At 46.5% G+C, this 15,689-nt stretch overlaps 1 protein-coding gene and 1 long non-coding RNA gene across 3 annotated transcripts; both read right to left on the bottom strand.

The window, feature by feature from the left end:
• Positions 1-7,323: 7,323 nt before the first annotated feature.
• On the bottom strand, positions 7,324-9,515 carry LOC136506458 (uncharacterized). Of its 2 annotated transcripts, none has more exons than XR_010771596.1 (3): positions 9,446-9,515; positions 8,763-8,831; positions 7,324-7,479 (listed from the first exon to the last, which is right to left on the bottom strand). It is a non-coding gene; the product is annotated as an uncharacterized lncRNA (long non-coding RNA). The 2 variants fall into 2 exon arrangements; XR_010771597.1 differs by lacking the exon at positions 7,324-7,479 and adding an exon at positions 8,210-8,540.
• Positions 9,516-12,334: 2,819 nt separating this feature from the next.
• On the bottom strand, positions 12,335-14,301 carry LOC136506464 (uncharacterized). The gene is made up of 7 exons (XM_066501396.1): positions 13,949-14,301; positions 13,807-13,846; positions 13,602-13,672; positions 13,082-13,176; positions 12,849-12,916; positions 12,649-12,759; positions 12,335-12,553 (listed from the first exon to the last, which is right to left on the bottom strand). The coding sequence occupies exons 1-7, from the start codon at positions 14,133-14,135 to the stop codon at positions 12,412-12,414; spliced, it is 714 nt and encodes a 237-aa protein (XP_066357493.1). The 5' UTR covers positions 14,136-14,301; the 3' UTR covers positions 12,335-12,411.
• Positions 14,302-15,689: the final 1,388 nt, after the last annotated feature.

A 15,689-nucleotide genomic window follows, 5' to 3' on the forward strand; every position in this document is an offset into this window, starting at 1 on the left:
CGAAGTGAGCACTCTAGTCGGAGAGGTGGGCCGAAGTAGTCGACAAGCGGGCGCTGTTCTTCCTCGGTCAGACCTTCCGGCCGATGACTGGACTGCCCTTCTGGCCTGTTGTTTTAGACTCTTGGGCCAGCCCATGAGTTGCGTGATGTCTGCTTGGGCCCAGCCTTGGCGTGGAAGCCGGTCTGTGAGGGACCCCAGGTTTACGAACCGACAGGAGCCCCCGAGCCCTCGGGTGATTCGGCCAGAATCGTCTGGGGGATTTTTGTCTTGACAGCGGGTGCGTGCGAGCATACCCACGGGTGTAGCCTCCGAGCCCCCGGGCGGTTCGGACAGAACCGTCTAGGGGGTTTTTCGTGTTGTCAGCGGGGGAGGTTTTCATTTCGTCGGCGGGTGTGTCCCAGAGTCGATGGAGGGCGGCCCTCCGACGGGTGCTAGGACATGAGCCTCCTCGCGAAGGTGTAGTACGCCGAGCTGGTCGGCAACGAAGTCCAGTCTTTCAAAGAGGAAGGCCTAGGATGGCTCAGATGGGTGGAACCCGCATCCCAACCGGTGGGGGAGAGGGAAGTTCGAGCGAGCCAAAGCAAATTGTATCACCTATGCCCGCCACGGACGGCACCAACTATCGGTGCAGAAAGTGACCAATACGTAAATATTTGTAGTTTTGCCGTATGTTGTGATCGAAGGTGGCCTGGCGCTCAATGACACAGGGTTTATACTAGTTCAAGCAATATGCCCTATGTCCAGTTTGAGTCGGTCGATGACTTTATTCCTGAGCCTAGGTGCTCGAAGTCTGTAGTAGGGTTACAAACGAGAAGGAGAAAGATGGGGTGTACAAGAGGTCCGGTCGGCTTCGGTCGGAAGGGCCAAGAGCGACAGGAGCTCCGCTATAGGCTAAGTGTTCAAGCGTGCGCCTGAGGTCCGAACCTGGCAGTTTTGTGGTTGTGAGCTAGTGAACTTGATCGATCTACTGAATCTAAAGGGATTGAGTTATCTTGGAGGGAGCGCATCCCCTTTTATAGATAAAGGGGATGACTTTACAAGTAATGGGTGGGGGTACGTATACTACTGAGCTTTGTTGCCCATGCTGGTAGGTACAAGATAATGATAGGCACCCACAACACTATTGATGTTACTGTAGAATGTCAGATGCATGTGGGAGGTTACGTCGTCTTGTTCAGGTATGGTAGATGTTGGTATCTGTTATACTATTGATGCCCAGAGGCATGTGAGGGGTTTTCACCATGTTCACTTGGTATGGTAATTCCAACGCCTCCAACACTGTCGATGCCCAGAGGCGTGTGGAGGAGCCTTACCGTGTGGGAGTCAATAGCACCCACAATACTGTAGGGAAAATATCGACGCCTACAACAATGTGTGTATCATAGAGGTTGCAGAGTACTATTCTTGGAGCCGTACAGGGTATGGTCCCTGGTATCATGGTTTGATTTGTGCGCCCTGCCTTGCTTTCTTCGTTTGTTCCCTGGTCCTTTTTGAGCCGGCGTCCCCGGTCGGTCGGTCCTAGTCGGCTCTGGTTGCGCCAGTCGTAGAAGAGCGGTGAGCAGGGCTTCTACGAACCTTGGGCCAGGCCTTCCGATTAGTGAGGCTGTCGGAGGCGACTGGAGTCCGAAGTGAGCGCTCTGGTCGAAGAGGTGGGTCGAAGTAGTCGACAAGCGGGCGTTGTTCTTCCTTGGCCAGACCTTCCGGCCGGTGACTGGACCGCCCTTCTGGCCTGTTGTTTTAGACTCTTGGGTCGGCCCATGAGTTGCGTGCTATCTGCTTGGGCCGAGCCTGGGCCTGGAAGCTAGTCTGCGAGAGACTCCGGGTTTACGAACCCGACAGGAGCCCCCGAGCCCCCGGGTGATTCACCCAGAATCGTCTAGGGGATTTTTGTCTTGATAGCGGGTGCGTGCGAGCGCACCCGTGGGTGTAGCCCCTAAGCCCTCGGGTGGTTCAGGCAGAACTGTCTGGGAGGTTTTCTGTGTTGTCAGCGGGGGAGGTTTTCATTTCGTCGACGGGTGCGCGCGAGCGCACCCACGGCTGTAGCCCTAGAGCCCCCGGGCGGTTCGGGCAGAACCGTCTAGGGGGTGTTTGGTAGCGGGCGTGTGTGCGTGTTTTTTTAGTCGAGGCGGAGTTGTCAACCAAGGCGTCGTTGTGCAGCTGTGGTGTTTAGTCGCTTTAGAGATTGGGTGAGACGGAGCTTGCAGATCCTGGCGTCGATGCGCGCCGTGGGATTCGGTGAGGCGGCGTCGTGGATCCTGGCCTCGGTGTGGCCCGCGCAATTGAGGTAGTTAGTTTAGTTAGTTTGGTATCGGGCGAGCTGGAGCTCGAAGATCCTGATGGCGCGAGATCGGGGTCGCAGACCCAGGTGTTTGGAGCGCAGTCGGAAGGGGCGAGTTCGGGGTCGCAGACCCTGGCTTTTTGTGTCTTGAGCCCCTGAGTCTTGTTGGGCCTTAGTAGGGGTCGGTGTGAGTTATGTGCATTACCCCATCCTCGGTTCCTCACAACCAGAGGGGCTGAGTTTTATCGCTTGTCCCGATCGCTCGGGCTCGAGTGACGCGCTCGGTGAGTTCCCTAGCGGGTATGATCGAGCGAAATCCGGGTCCGTCGTTCGTGACGGGGTCGGCATAGCCCTCTTGTGATATTCCACTGCTCCTTTACTTGTAACCCGCCAGATGCCTGGGTTGTTCCGGAGTCCGACCTGGGTGGCCTAACGAGAAGGCTGTCGGAGGCAACTGGAGTCTGAAGTGAGCGCTCCGGTTGGAGAGGTGGGCCGAAGTAGTCGACAAGCGGGTGCTGTTCTTCCTCGGCCAGACCTTCCAGTTGGTGACTGGACCGCCCTTCTGGCCTATTGTTTTAGACTCTTGGACCGGCCCATGAGTTGCGTGCTGTCTGTTTGGACTGAGCCTGGGCGTGGGAGCCGGTCTGCGAGGGACCCCGGGTTTACGAACCCGACAACAGCTCTCCTGCGCTATTCGAGAAAAATAAGCCAAGTATTTTTGCCAACAGCTGGTTACTAAAGTATTCACCTTTATCCTAGTATTGGCCCATGAGTTGAGGCTCTTTTCCTCCCAGGTTCCAGCCTGCAAAGAGTAAAAAAACGCATCAGAAAACTTGAATAGGAATAGCCATAAATTTGAAGACATGTACAAGGAGATTTATTCTATCTAAAGCTGCAACATTCCTAAGATGGTATGGATTAGCGTCTTGAGCAAAATTAAGCATAGACATTTTCCTGTCATTTCTTCTTATTATCAACTTCAAAGAAGCATAGGTGCCAAAAAAAACAACAGCTGGACTTATCATATTATAAGATAGGAGCAATGCCATAAGATTACTCAATGTGAACATAAATAAACCAAATTGTAAGGGTGAAATGAATTCATGTGGTGTTAAATCATTTAGAATAAAAAGGCTCGTACCAATTAGTTTACACATATAAGACATTTTACCCATTATTAGTTCAAAGTTATAAACCTATTCACCCTTCACATGCATTTCCCCTATTCATGCACCTATCGTCCTTTTTCTATCTCTCACTTCCAGATCCAGGGGTAATCAGGGCTTATGCCCTTAGGAATCTAGCATAAAAATATAATATTCCCCAAACTGCAGCCCAATTGTCTGTGGATTGAATCAACTCTCCATAAGCAGCAGGAACACTCATCCAACCAAGATAAGAAACATTTCTTGCAAGTACAAGGGTGAATGCATCCAGTATTCCACAAGATCAGAATGCAGCAGCACATTAACACAAGCGACATGTTTAAGAAACAATAATCCTGCGCCAATCAGCCAACCAAGCAACAAATTCATGGCAAATAAGCTCCGTCGATTGGATTGCTTTTTCGCTGAGGGTATTTGCTGACAAAAGGTGACTAAATTTGTATAGTGGCATCATGCCAAGGTATCATATTTGGTAGTCACTAACGGTACTCCCAGCGGTCAGATCAACAATACGTAATCACAAAGGAAGTTGAAATACACATCAGATCTAGCATTCGTCAGCTACCCCATCAGACTCCACGCACGGATGAACACTAAGGACACAACGGACTTCACAAACTCGTGACCTTTTTAGTCATCAAGCTTGTCACAATGCAACTGCTTACACGATTCCTTCTCCAATCCAACACAGGTAGACAGACGGGTGGAGATGATGAGACGAGACGAGATGGGGCGTGGCTCACCTGATTCCAGACGGAGCCGAGGGGTGGCGGGTTCCCGTTTCCGTTCCCGTTGGCGACGGGGTCGAGCTTGCACGGGACGAGGAGCGGCGCGGCGTCGCCGGCGGGCTCTCGCACCCAGTACCTGTACGACGATGCCTTCTCAACCTTCGCCGTCGTCGCCGCCGCCGCAGCCATCTCCTCCATCTCTACTCGTTCTCCGGCGCCGACGACGGACGGACGGACGGACAGATCGGTGTCGATAACGGCGCAAATCTCTCGGCGAGGCGCGGGGCAGGAACGGGATGGGGGCTCTAGCTCGACACGTCGCTTGCACTCTGACCCTAGCGCCGCCTTCGCCTCCTACTCCACTTCCTCCTCCTCAACCTCCGGCGGAGGCCCCTCCGGCTCTCGCTCGCCGTTCGCGAGATCCTCCGCACCGGCTGGCCTGGTCTCCGTGGGCTCCTCCATGGTCACTCCTCGGGGCTCGCTCGCGCGCGCGGCGGGATCTGGGAGCGGAGCTGGGAGCCGCTAAGAGAAGAGGGAGGGAGGAGAGCAGAGACAAGAGAGAGAGAGGGAGCCGCCGCCGAGAGAGAGGACGGAGAGGGAGAGGCGGATGTGGATGCATGAGAGGGAGTTAGGGTTGGAATTTTTTTCTCGGGCCAGAGGTGGCTACTATATATATCGTGGGTATTTGTAAGGGCGACGGGTGATTCAGCCGCCCATACAAATGGACACAGCAGGTGCGGCCAGTAATACTAGCCGCTCCTACAAATTGACTTATTTGTAGGGGCGGCTCGTATTATCAGCCGTCCTTACTGTGTCATTTGTAGGGACGGCTACTGTGCTGAAGCCTGAGTACGTCACTATAGGGGCGGCTCCAATGCCAGCCGCCTCTAAAAAAGCCTCGTTGCTACAAACTATTTTTCACGTAGTGAATGGAATAAAACTTTGCATTGAGAATAATAATTTAATTCATATTCTATTCCATTCTCGTTGACGTGGTACTCTCGAAAATAACTTCATGAGCCGTTCAATAATGACAATGCCTTTATAAAAGATAGCAATATATGTCCTGTTCGCTTATGCTTGTTTGGCTTATAAGCCGTACTTTTTCAGCAAACAAATAGTATTTTTCTCTTACACCAAATCAGTCAACAGTACTTTCAGCCATGGCTTATCAGCCAAACAAGCCCAAACGAATAGGACGATAGTATATAAAGACTCGACCTGCGGAGATGATCTTCTCACACAAACTGAAAAACCCTCATCGGCCACGGGCCTTATAGTATACTACTTAACATTAGTATAGTGCCCATGCTAACGCCACGACTTTATTTTAGGGATGCACACTAAAAGTACAGGAAGACAATTAAGAGAGATTTCAATTCATTGCATTATTTTTCAGTATATTATAGAAACATGTCCTGTACATACGCCATTCAAAGAATGTGCATTATACAGCTAAATTTAACAAAAAAATACATCAAACAATGTTGTCTTATTGCTTCAGGTGATGTCCAGACATCCCAAACATTCAACTGACCTTTTGGACCTGCAATGGCTATATACTCTATCAGTACTATAGACTAGGTCAAACAGAATGAAGTTGAATTAAGAACGACAAACTTAGAAGCTTAGACAAAAAGTAGGCGTCTACATTTAAGGGGGCCTTATTCTTTGAACACACCAATAATTATATCAACATAGGTTGCATAAGTCTTAGTCTAACGAGTAAGAATAGAAGTTAAGGCAGTGTGATTACTACAATGGTGGTTAAAGATCCTCGTTAAATTCAGAGTTTGCAATGGTAAGTATATCCAACAAGAGAAATAGCTCATCAATTAAACATGCACCACAGTAAAACACTAATGTAGCTACGGAGTCGGTTCTAAGTCCTAAAAAAAGTTTAGTTACTCTCAAACCAATCCCATGTTTATTTACCCACCAATTTCCGATAAAGGTCCATGCACCTGAACTCCATCCTGCTCTGCGCATCTTCGGCAAGCACACATGCCTATTGTATTTCCTGTTGCCTGCTGTATTTCCATGCTGCTGGTTGCATTGGAGCCGCTCCATCTTGAATGCGTTGACAAATTAGTCGTATCGAGGAAGCGCAACAGACATCATCGACCTAAAAAAAGAATGAAAGCATGAATCAGTTCTTTAGGAAAAAAACACAACCACAAGATGCAAGCAACCACAGGCAACCTCTGCTGTTAAAAAATCACTGCAATAGAGAGAAGATCTCAAATTTGAGCTAATTATCATACAGACTATAAAACCATCCTGCTTGTTGCATATTAGAAAGGGAATGGACTTTTCCCAAAAAAAAAAGAAAAGGGAATGGACAGGATATATTTACCTGTAGATCATTGTACACACTGGTTGCAGTATCCAAAGTTATCTTTTTCTAGGATTGATAACATGTCCAAAACTGGGACAATATTTGCTTTCTTCCAGGAACTTGATCACCTAACTGATTTGTTTTCTTCCGGGAACTTGATCCATATATGTATTCATTGACCTAATCATCTAAATGATTTAACAAAGGGGAGCCAATGCCTGTATACAAATCAGTGCAACTGATAGTACCATCAGAGGAAGCTGTATATCATCACATCGTTGGTGGTATCAATCCTGAACAAGGTCAAGTTATGTTGCAACATTTTAAATTGGCACACAAAAACAAAGAGACAGATAAAAACCATCAAAGAATACTCTTACTTCATGCTGTTCAGAATGCAGAGGGTGCACAGAATCATATGTAATCTTCTCATGCAACTTAACATAATCCCAGATACCCAGAAGCCCATTCTGCGTGGAAAGAACAAAGATCGATTAGTACATGCCTACATGTTCCTGCAATTTAACCATTTTTTTGGCACTCGGAATGCAGAGATAAAAGAATGCAATATAAAAGAATATATTAATCTAAAATTTCATTGTAAAATGCCCGAAAACATACATTTTCTTGCAGGTTCTTCTAATACCCACTTCCTATTCTAAAATTCTCCTAATTTCATTTTTTCTTCAAAACAATATCAAAATTCAATAACTTAACCTTAATCTCAAGATATGATGCATTAAATGGACTAATCAGTAATACTGAAAACCATGTGGCAAAAAATAAGACATACCATTTGTACGACAACAGCCTAACCCTCTGTCCAAGCAGTTGGATTTTACCAGCAGAGGTGCATGAAAGAACTTTGGCAGGTACATCTTGTACCACCATCTTCCTAGGGAGCCTCCAGAATTATTAACAGTTACATTTCCATTGCTCTCGCCTTTTCAGATGGAGCCATGTGTGAAGCTAATAAAGTGCAAAGGAAATATAATCAGTTATCGACATAAAAAGTTATAAGCCTAATTTGTTTTCATAGTAATTGTACTGCTCACTGCAAATTAAAGATATTTTTTTCCAAAACATTAAAAAATGTACGACACGAACAATTAGGGAAATGATAATATAAGTAACAGCATTAACAATGTGTCGTTGTTTTCGGACCACCGACGAGTAAATTTGTATATGCGCGTCTGGCTCGGATGGTGTGCTCGGAGGACACAAGGGTTTATACTAGTTCGGACGGAACGTCCCTACGTCCAGTTCGCTGCTGCTCGTGTTACCAGCACTTGGTTTGCAGTAGGGGTTACAAACAGGCGAGAGAGGGAGAGGATCCCAAGTCTCTGGTGGAGGGAGTGAACGGATGCTGAGAGCTCGCTTGGCGCTCAGCCGTGTGCTCATATCGTGCTCTTGTGTTCAGATCCCTCCTCTTTGGGACGCTCTGCTTTCTCTTTTATAGATGAAGAGAAAGCGCGGGTTACAAAAGATGAAAAGTAGAAGATCAAGATAGAGAAGAAGGCTTCCAGGGTTATCGGGTGCTTCTTCTCCTTCATGCGGGTCCCGCTGAACCTGTCGATGTCAACAGGGACCACTCTATGTCGTGGCCCTGTTCGTCTCTGGCGTCATGCGCAGGCGTTATCTGCCGGTCATGGCATTCCACTCCGTCCTAGTGGACGTCGTGATGAAGTGACGCGCCTGTCAGCGTCCGTACGAGGATTAGGCAGAACAGCATCGGCACGCCCAACACTGTTCTTGATGTGAATCCCCAGGTATGGCCCGTCATGGCCACGGGTTACATCGAGGCGTGCTAGCCTCTTCCCTGGCGTAAGAGTTTTGACCCAGGCCCATACGCTTGGACCTGGAGTGGTCGGACGAGATGGATCCCGCGTCCTCGTCGGGCGAGACCTTTTAATACGTCTCGAGCTATCCGATGAAGTCAGCGTGAGCGCTAACTTTCTTGCTTTGGGTATCCCTAATATCGATACCCGACACAATACATCATGTGACAGTTTCATCTACTGGCATTTGCACTGAATTGAGACACATTAATATCAGCCATTATTTTGCACTGAATCACTTAATAGAGTAGATTTAGATAAGGGCATGTGAAAACAGAAAAAATGCAGGGTCTTTTGACCACCAGCATCCTCCTTCCATTGCTATGAAACCGCCAGTATAGCATAGCTATGAAATCGGTTCAGCACACAGTCTCATTCGTTTTGAGAGTCTCAAGATCAATCCAAGCCAATTACCTTTGCCGGAAGCTCGCAAATGGCAAAGCGTTCCTTCTCCCGCTCCTTTGTTTTCATCTAGCACCAATTCTGGAAGCAGATAGCCACCAGCTAAACTATTAAGAGCGTGTTTAGTCCAAGGAAGTTGGAATTTTGAGCTACTGTAGCACTTTCGTTTTTATTTGTCAATTAGTGTTCAAACATGGACTAATTAGGTTCAAAACGTTCGTCTCGCAATTTCCCATCAAACTGTGCAATTAGTTTTTTTTCGTCTATATTTAATGCTCCATGCACGAGCCGCGAACCTTCAATGTAATAGGTACTGTAGCACTTTTTGAGATTTTGGGTAGAACTGAACACGTGCTAAGATCACATAACACTGTATTCAGAATTGGGCCATGTTTAGATGCCCACTGAATCGGCGTCGCCAAATTTCGTCGATACACTGTAGCTACTGTAGTGTTTTGTTTTTATTTGGTAATAATTGTCCAATCGTTGACTAATTAGGCTCAAAACGTTCGTCTCGCAAAGTACAACCAAACTGTACAATTAGTTTTTTATTTCGTCAACATTTAGTACTCCATACATGTACCACAAGTTTGATGTGATGGAGAATCTTCTTTTTGTATAGTACCAAATTTTGGAATTTGAGGGAATAAACATGGCCTTGGTGCAAGTTCTCTCTCTTTCTCTTCTATACGTACGACGTTTGTGATTTGTCCCTTGCATGCAGATGCAGGCGACTTGCCGGAGTCACCTCCACACGTCGTCTCCAGTCTCCCGTCTCCCGTCTCCCGTCTCCGGCAGGCCTCCTCCCCTCCCATCGGACCTTCATTGCTAGTAGTACGGATTATACTGTACTATACAGTGCGTAGTACGGAGTAAGTAGGAGTAGGGCTAGGGCGCAGTCATAGGAGTAGGAAGTGAGAGCATAGCTGGTGCCTGGCGGTGATGCGTCGCTGGCTCTGTTTCCGTGTTTGGCTTTTATTTTTGCTTTGAGTCCTTGTTTAGCCCTTGTTTAGTTGGACCCTAAAATCTAAAAAGTTGCTACAGTATCTGTCACATCGAATGTTTGCAGCTCGTGCATGGAGCATTAAATATAGACGAAAAGAAAAACTAATTGCGCAGTTTGGTGGAAAATTACGAGACCAACGTTTTAAGCCTAATTAGTCAATGTTTGGACACTATTTGCCAAATAAAAACGAAGGGTGCTACAGTAGCCCCAAAATCCAAATTTCGTGAACTAAACAAGGGCTTAGTTCACGAAATTTGGATTTTGGAGCTACTGTAGCACCTTCGTTTTTATTTGGCAAATAGTGTCCAAACATTGACTAATTAGGCTTAAAACGTTCGTCTCGTAATTTCCCACTAAACTGTGCAATTAGTTTTTCTTTTCGTCTACATTTAATGCTCCATGCACGGACCGCAAACATTCGATGTGACAGATACTGTAGCAACTTTTTGAATTTTGAGGTCCAACTAAACCAGGGCTGAAGCTGACGATCAAGATAGCTGCACTGCACTGCGGTGCAGAGAGGGACACCGAAACCGCCAAACGGATGCGGGCGCGCGATTGTTTTGGGGGGGGAGAGGGAGATGATGCGTGCATGGGCAGGGCATTGTGTTTATCTTTTGGTTGGCTAGCAAAACTTGCTAACCCTCGTGTATTTAGCTTGTCCATGTTTAGTTGCCCCAAATTCTAGAATTTAATATTATACAAAAAGAAGATTCCCCATCACATCAAACTTGCGGTACATGCATGTAGTATTAAATGTTGACGAAATCAAAAACTAATTGCACAGTTTGGTTGTACTTTGCGAGACGAATGTTTTGAGCCTAATTAGTCAACGATTGAACAATTATTACCAAATAAAAACAAATCGCTACAGTGTAGCTACAGTGTCCTTTTTCGGCGACGCCAAATCCGGCAGCGAACTAAACGCGGCCCAGGCCCATATTGATTTGATCGAAGGATTGCTTGATATCCGTGCAACTTGGCTTCCGGTTCCCGAGGCCGCTGCGTTTGCGTCGCAACCGGACAAGCGGAGATGGATGCTGGAGAACGCCAGATCGAGCGACAGTGCTCGTTTCCTCGACTCCCTCCTCGCGCCTCCGTACCTTCGGTCTCTTGCGTTCTCCTATCAAATTCACATCGTGCGCAATTGTACGAGGCCTGATCTTACTCTGTGGGCCTGAAAAAAAGACCAAAACTCATCCTGGCCCGGCCCACGTAGTCTTGTTTCCCTAGGGGAAGTGACCTGGGGATTTGAGAACAATACCCCGCATTGCAGTAAGATTTTCATTTTCTTACCAATAAAGTTGTTACATACATGTATGTATGAGTATGATGACATAAGCTACCAAAACCGAACAAGCTAATGTTAAAGTCTAATAAAACGCTAAGACCTTTGTTTGGATGCATGTGTATCCACTTCAATTCACATGTGTTGGAGTGGATTGGAATGTAACTTAATTTAATTCCACTCCAGTCCACTTCTACACATGTGAATTGAGATGAATACATGATCATCTAAATAAGGCCTAATAGAAGTATAGCGAGTTAAAATTGGCTCTTCCAAGCTAATGTATGCATGCATGGACCGAGTCGTAACTTTTCTTACAAATAATAAGGTTTCCCTTACGAGCTTGGTAGAGCCGATTTAACTCGCCATGATTAGATCGAATGGTAGGAAGATATGACGGGCAAATAAATAATCATAATGCTCAGCCATGGCATCCTGGTCCTGCGCAGCGGACCGCCCCAATCTCTCTCTAAAAAATGCCCACTCCCCATGGCCCCTATCGCGGCGTCACCGCTCATCCACCCACCCCACTCCGCCCCGTCCCGCCGCACCCCTTCCCCCATCGCGCCGTGTCCTTCCCCACACCGCGGCACACTCCATCGCCGGCCGCGTCATGCCCCACCCCTGCGAGCGGACGTCACTGGACGACTATGGCCGAGCGAGCAGCGGCGCTAGAGTAGCAACACAAGGCCGCGCCGACAGGCGCAGGAGAATTGGAGGAGGAGCGACGGGCCACGTCAACGGGCGGGAGCGCGCGAATGACGTCCCCTGACTCGAGCTTATTGGCTACCGCAATTCCCCACTAGGTAGGCCTTGGCCGCCAGCGGTACCGTGTTTCAGGCGTTTTAGACTTATGTTTCAAGTGTTTCGTGTGGATGTTGCAAAAGTATATTTGAGACGTTGCATATGTTGCAATGATAATATATATACGCATGTTGTAAGCGTATGTTTTCAAGTGTTTTATCTGGATGTTGCATATGTTGTTATGGCTATACACGCATGTTTCAACCGTATGTTTCAAATGTTTCAGATGTTTCAAACTTATGTTGTAAGTGTTTCGTCTTGATGTTGCAAAAGTAGATCTGGATGTTGCATATATTGCTATGACTATACACGCATGTTTCAAGTGTTTCATCTGTTTTAGATGTATGTTGTAAATGTTTAGTAATGCTAAGGTTATCCTTGGTCTACATAATTTCTTTTGCACTACTTTGTATATGTTAACGTATATAAACATATAAAGTTCGAGGAATTTAGTAACCCAAACAGCTATGGTAATGCTAGGAAGTATTGCAAAAAGGAAGTGTTGTTACGATTTTTTCTCTTCATTTCACTCTACATGAGGTTGAATCTAACAAAATTCAGCCTTAAAGAATATCCTCCAACTGTTTCAGCCTGGGATCCAACTCGGCAGCATTTTCCTCTACATAATCATCCACCGGAGTCCGGTATGCATCAGCAATCGCCTTTCCTTTATCCAGTACTGCAGATGGCACCGTTTGCAAGAGACTGGAACACACACACACACACACAAAATGAAGTAAGATGTGAGTGACTATCCCTATTGATTTTGAAATGCAGAAGGGGTTTCCATTTGCTATTACTTGTCTAATGCTGCAAGGGCAACACTGATCTTGCTCCTCATGGTTTCAACGGCCGCTGACGGATCATTCCGTGATGCACGTAGTAGCAGTGAGTCGAGATCTTCCAATGCTCTAGGAAACCACAGGCATCAAATCTCATAACCTCATAAGTATTGTTCTGCTGCAAAGAAGTGCATTCAGGAAAAGCAAATTATGTTTACCGTAAGCACTCGTCCACAGCGTCTGATGCAGCCTTGCCTTGACCATTACTAGAAGCATATTGTGCCACCTGCATTTGTTTTGTCACATGGATTCGGTTGGCATAATTCGGAATCAAGAAATTGCACCATGATGAGATATTCTATCCAACTACTGTATCAGCCTATAGCCTTGGGCATGAAAGATTATGAATGATTAGTGATGTTGACTAACATTCAGCAGAATAGACACTTACTGCCCTAATGTTGATCCGCAAAGATGATGCCGGTCCAGAGCGAAGTAATGTTCTGCTCTCGTCGTACATTGGTTTCTCAAATTCTAAAGATTTCTCTGCAATGAATCATATACAGGAGAATCTCTCATGGATAGGTTGTATCATATTAAAATAACCACTCAAAAATTGACAAACATATATTTAAAAAAATGCCAAAGGCAGAAGCATTGTTTAGTAAAAAAGAAATGTACTTCCACTTCTAGTCCTAGCAGCAAACAAGATGGGTCTGCAGTCTGCTTGTGCCAAGTTTCAACAGATTATTTGTGCGATGAGAAGCATGCAACTATGCAAGCAGGCAGACGCTACGGACTCCAAATCGAAGTACTAATTAATGGTAATGGAGACTCTTATGGATAAATACAGCTCATACTTGCTGATGATGGTGCAAAAGATTATATACTTATTTTGCATCAGCCCAAGGTTGCTGAGGTGCCAAATAAGATGATACCGTGGGATACTGATCATCGTACTAGTGAATTACCCAGATCAACGAATTGGTCAATAGTCAGCAGGACAGCCGGAACGTAGCTCTCCAAAGGCTCCAGCTTCTTCCTGACAGTAGCAGTTCAGGGACAGCAAGAGGCGATAAGGTGTTATGCAGATCAAATGCCACAACCTGCAGCAATCCAATTCGAAATGTTTTCCGGTGGAGAGAGAGAAGGACACGGCTTAATTAGTACTCGTACCTCTTGACGTACTTGTCCAATGGACTGGCCGCGTCTGCCCCTGCAGCAATTGGGGGTTGGGGCACAGCAAATCAACCACAGACAGACACGGACAGCGAGTCGATTGTTGATACATAGAACAGCACAGCACAGTAGTACTTACGGCCGACGGTAGTGGCGAGCCAGGCGGCGACGCCGGCCAAGGAGACAGCGCGGCGGCCGACGCCGTCAGAAATGGGTCGAGCGGAGGCGGCGGCGATTACTTGGCAGCACCGGCGGCGGCGCGGTCGAGGCGGAGACGGGCAGATGAGAGTCCCGCCGGAGGTGGTGGGGAGGAGCGAGGACGACATCTTTGGAGTCGGAGGAGACGGGGCCCGTGGCAGGGAAGAGGCGGGACTGGGTTCTTCTCTCTTGGTGGCAGCTGTCAGCTGCCGCTGCAGCTGCTAGGCGAGTAGGCGATGCTTTGCGGCGGGCAGCGCCCGTGGTCGGCCGGGGCCTTCCGGCCACGCGATTGCACGAGAGCCACTCGTGTCCCGGAGGTGATTTCCTGTGCCAGGACGGGGGCCCGCGCGCGGCGTTGGAGTCACCTACGTCTACGTGGGCTCGTTGTAGCCATTAGCCACGTGAGCTGTGTGGCCGGGCATTCTCTTTTGGATCTGTGATATGTCCTCTTTGATCACTCAAGGAATTCGATGGAACAAATCATACGAATAGAATGAAAATGAAAATCTAAGTGACTGAGGACCTATGGTCACGTGGGTAATCCTATTGGCGAAATCACTCAAAAATCAAAACAAGCTAAATTCGTGTGAAACAAACATTAATATCACTCAGATTATGCAACACCTACATCCACCATAAATTGGGACAAAGAAAAATAAGAACAAATAAACATAATACAAAAGAAATTATTACAAATACAAAGAAATAAAAAAAATAATCAAAATACAAAGAACAAAAAATTTCTATGGATTAAAAAACCAAAATAATCTGAGGACATTGCATGAACCAAACAAATCAAAGAAAATAAACAAAGTACAAAGAACAGAAAATTTCTATGGAACACGAAAACCCAAAAAAATTCTATGAGTTGCAAATTCAAATAAATTCTGAGAGCACTGCTCATGCAAACAAATCAAAATAAAACTACATTCAAACTAAATAGGTTCCGAGGACAAACATGTGCCTAATAAACTTCTTTCACTTAGTACTAGTTACATCAATAATACCTAGGAATTACACTTGATCAACCACGGTAAGTGTAGTTCAACTCTAGTGTAAATACAAAATTAATCCATACTAACATGATAGTAAATTAATTAACTGTATTTATCAGGTGGGACCATTCTTTCTTACTATACAGATTTTTCTACTAAATAAAATCCAGCCCACATGTGGGATAATGACGTGTTTCCTAAAATCCAGCTGACATGTAGGACCCATGAGGTGGAAAAAAAACAGCACAAATAACACACCAAAGAGGCGTGGTACCTATATACATTTCTATACACCTGTCCGACTATGTGCCTTCTTGCCTTCCTTTTCTGTATATCGCCCTCTGCAGCACTACTTTAGCAATATTTTTCAGCGAATGAACGGTATTTTCCTCTGACAAAAAATCCGCAGAAGCATCAGCATAAGCCGAATCAGCATATCTCTGTATGTACACACTAGGTGCCTGTCGTCACCATCGATCTTATATCTAGGCCTAGGTAGTACGTGTAGGCATGGTAGCTACACGTACGTGTGTCGTCGGTGCGGCATGACTACGAGACAGACACCGCAGATTGAATAAAGATCAAATCCGGTGGCTAGAAAATTCGTGTGATGGAGCCAAACGTTTCACACAGGCTCAAGATAGCCTTTGTGTTCTCCTTTGTGTTTTATTGCTCTCACATCAGGAC

This window comes from Miscanthus floridulus, chromosome 1 (genome assembly GCF_019320115.1).
Source record: "Miscanthus floridulus cultivar M001 chromosome 1, ASM1932011v1, whole genome shotgun sequence".
Classification (NCBI taxonomy): domain Eukaryota; kingdom Viridiplantae; phylum Streptophyta; class Magnoliopsida; order Poales; family Poaceae; genus Miscanthus; species Miscanthus floridulus.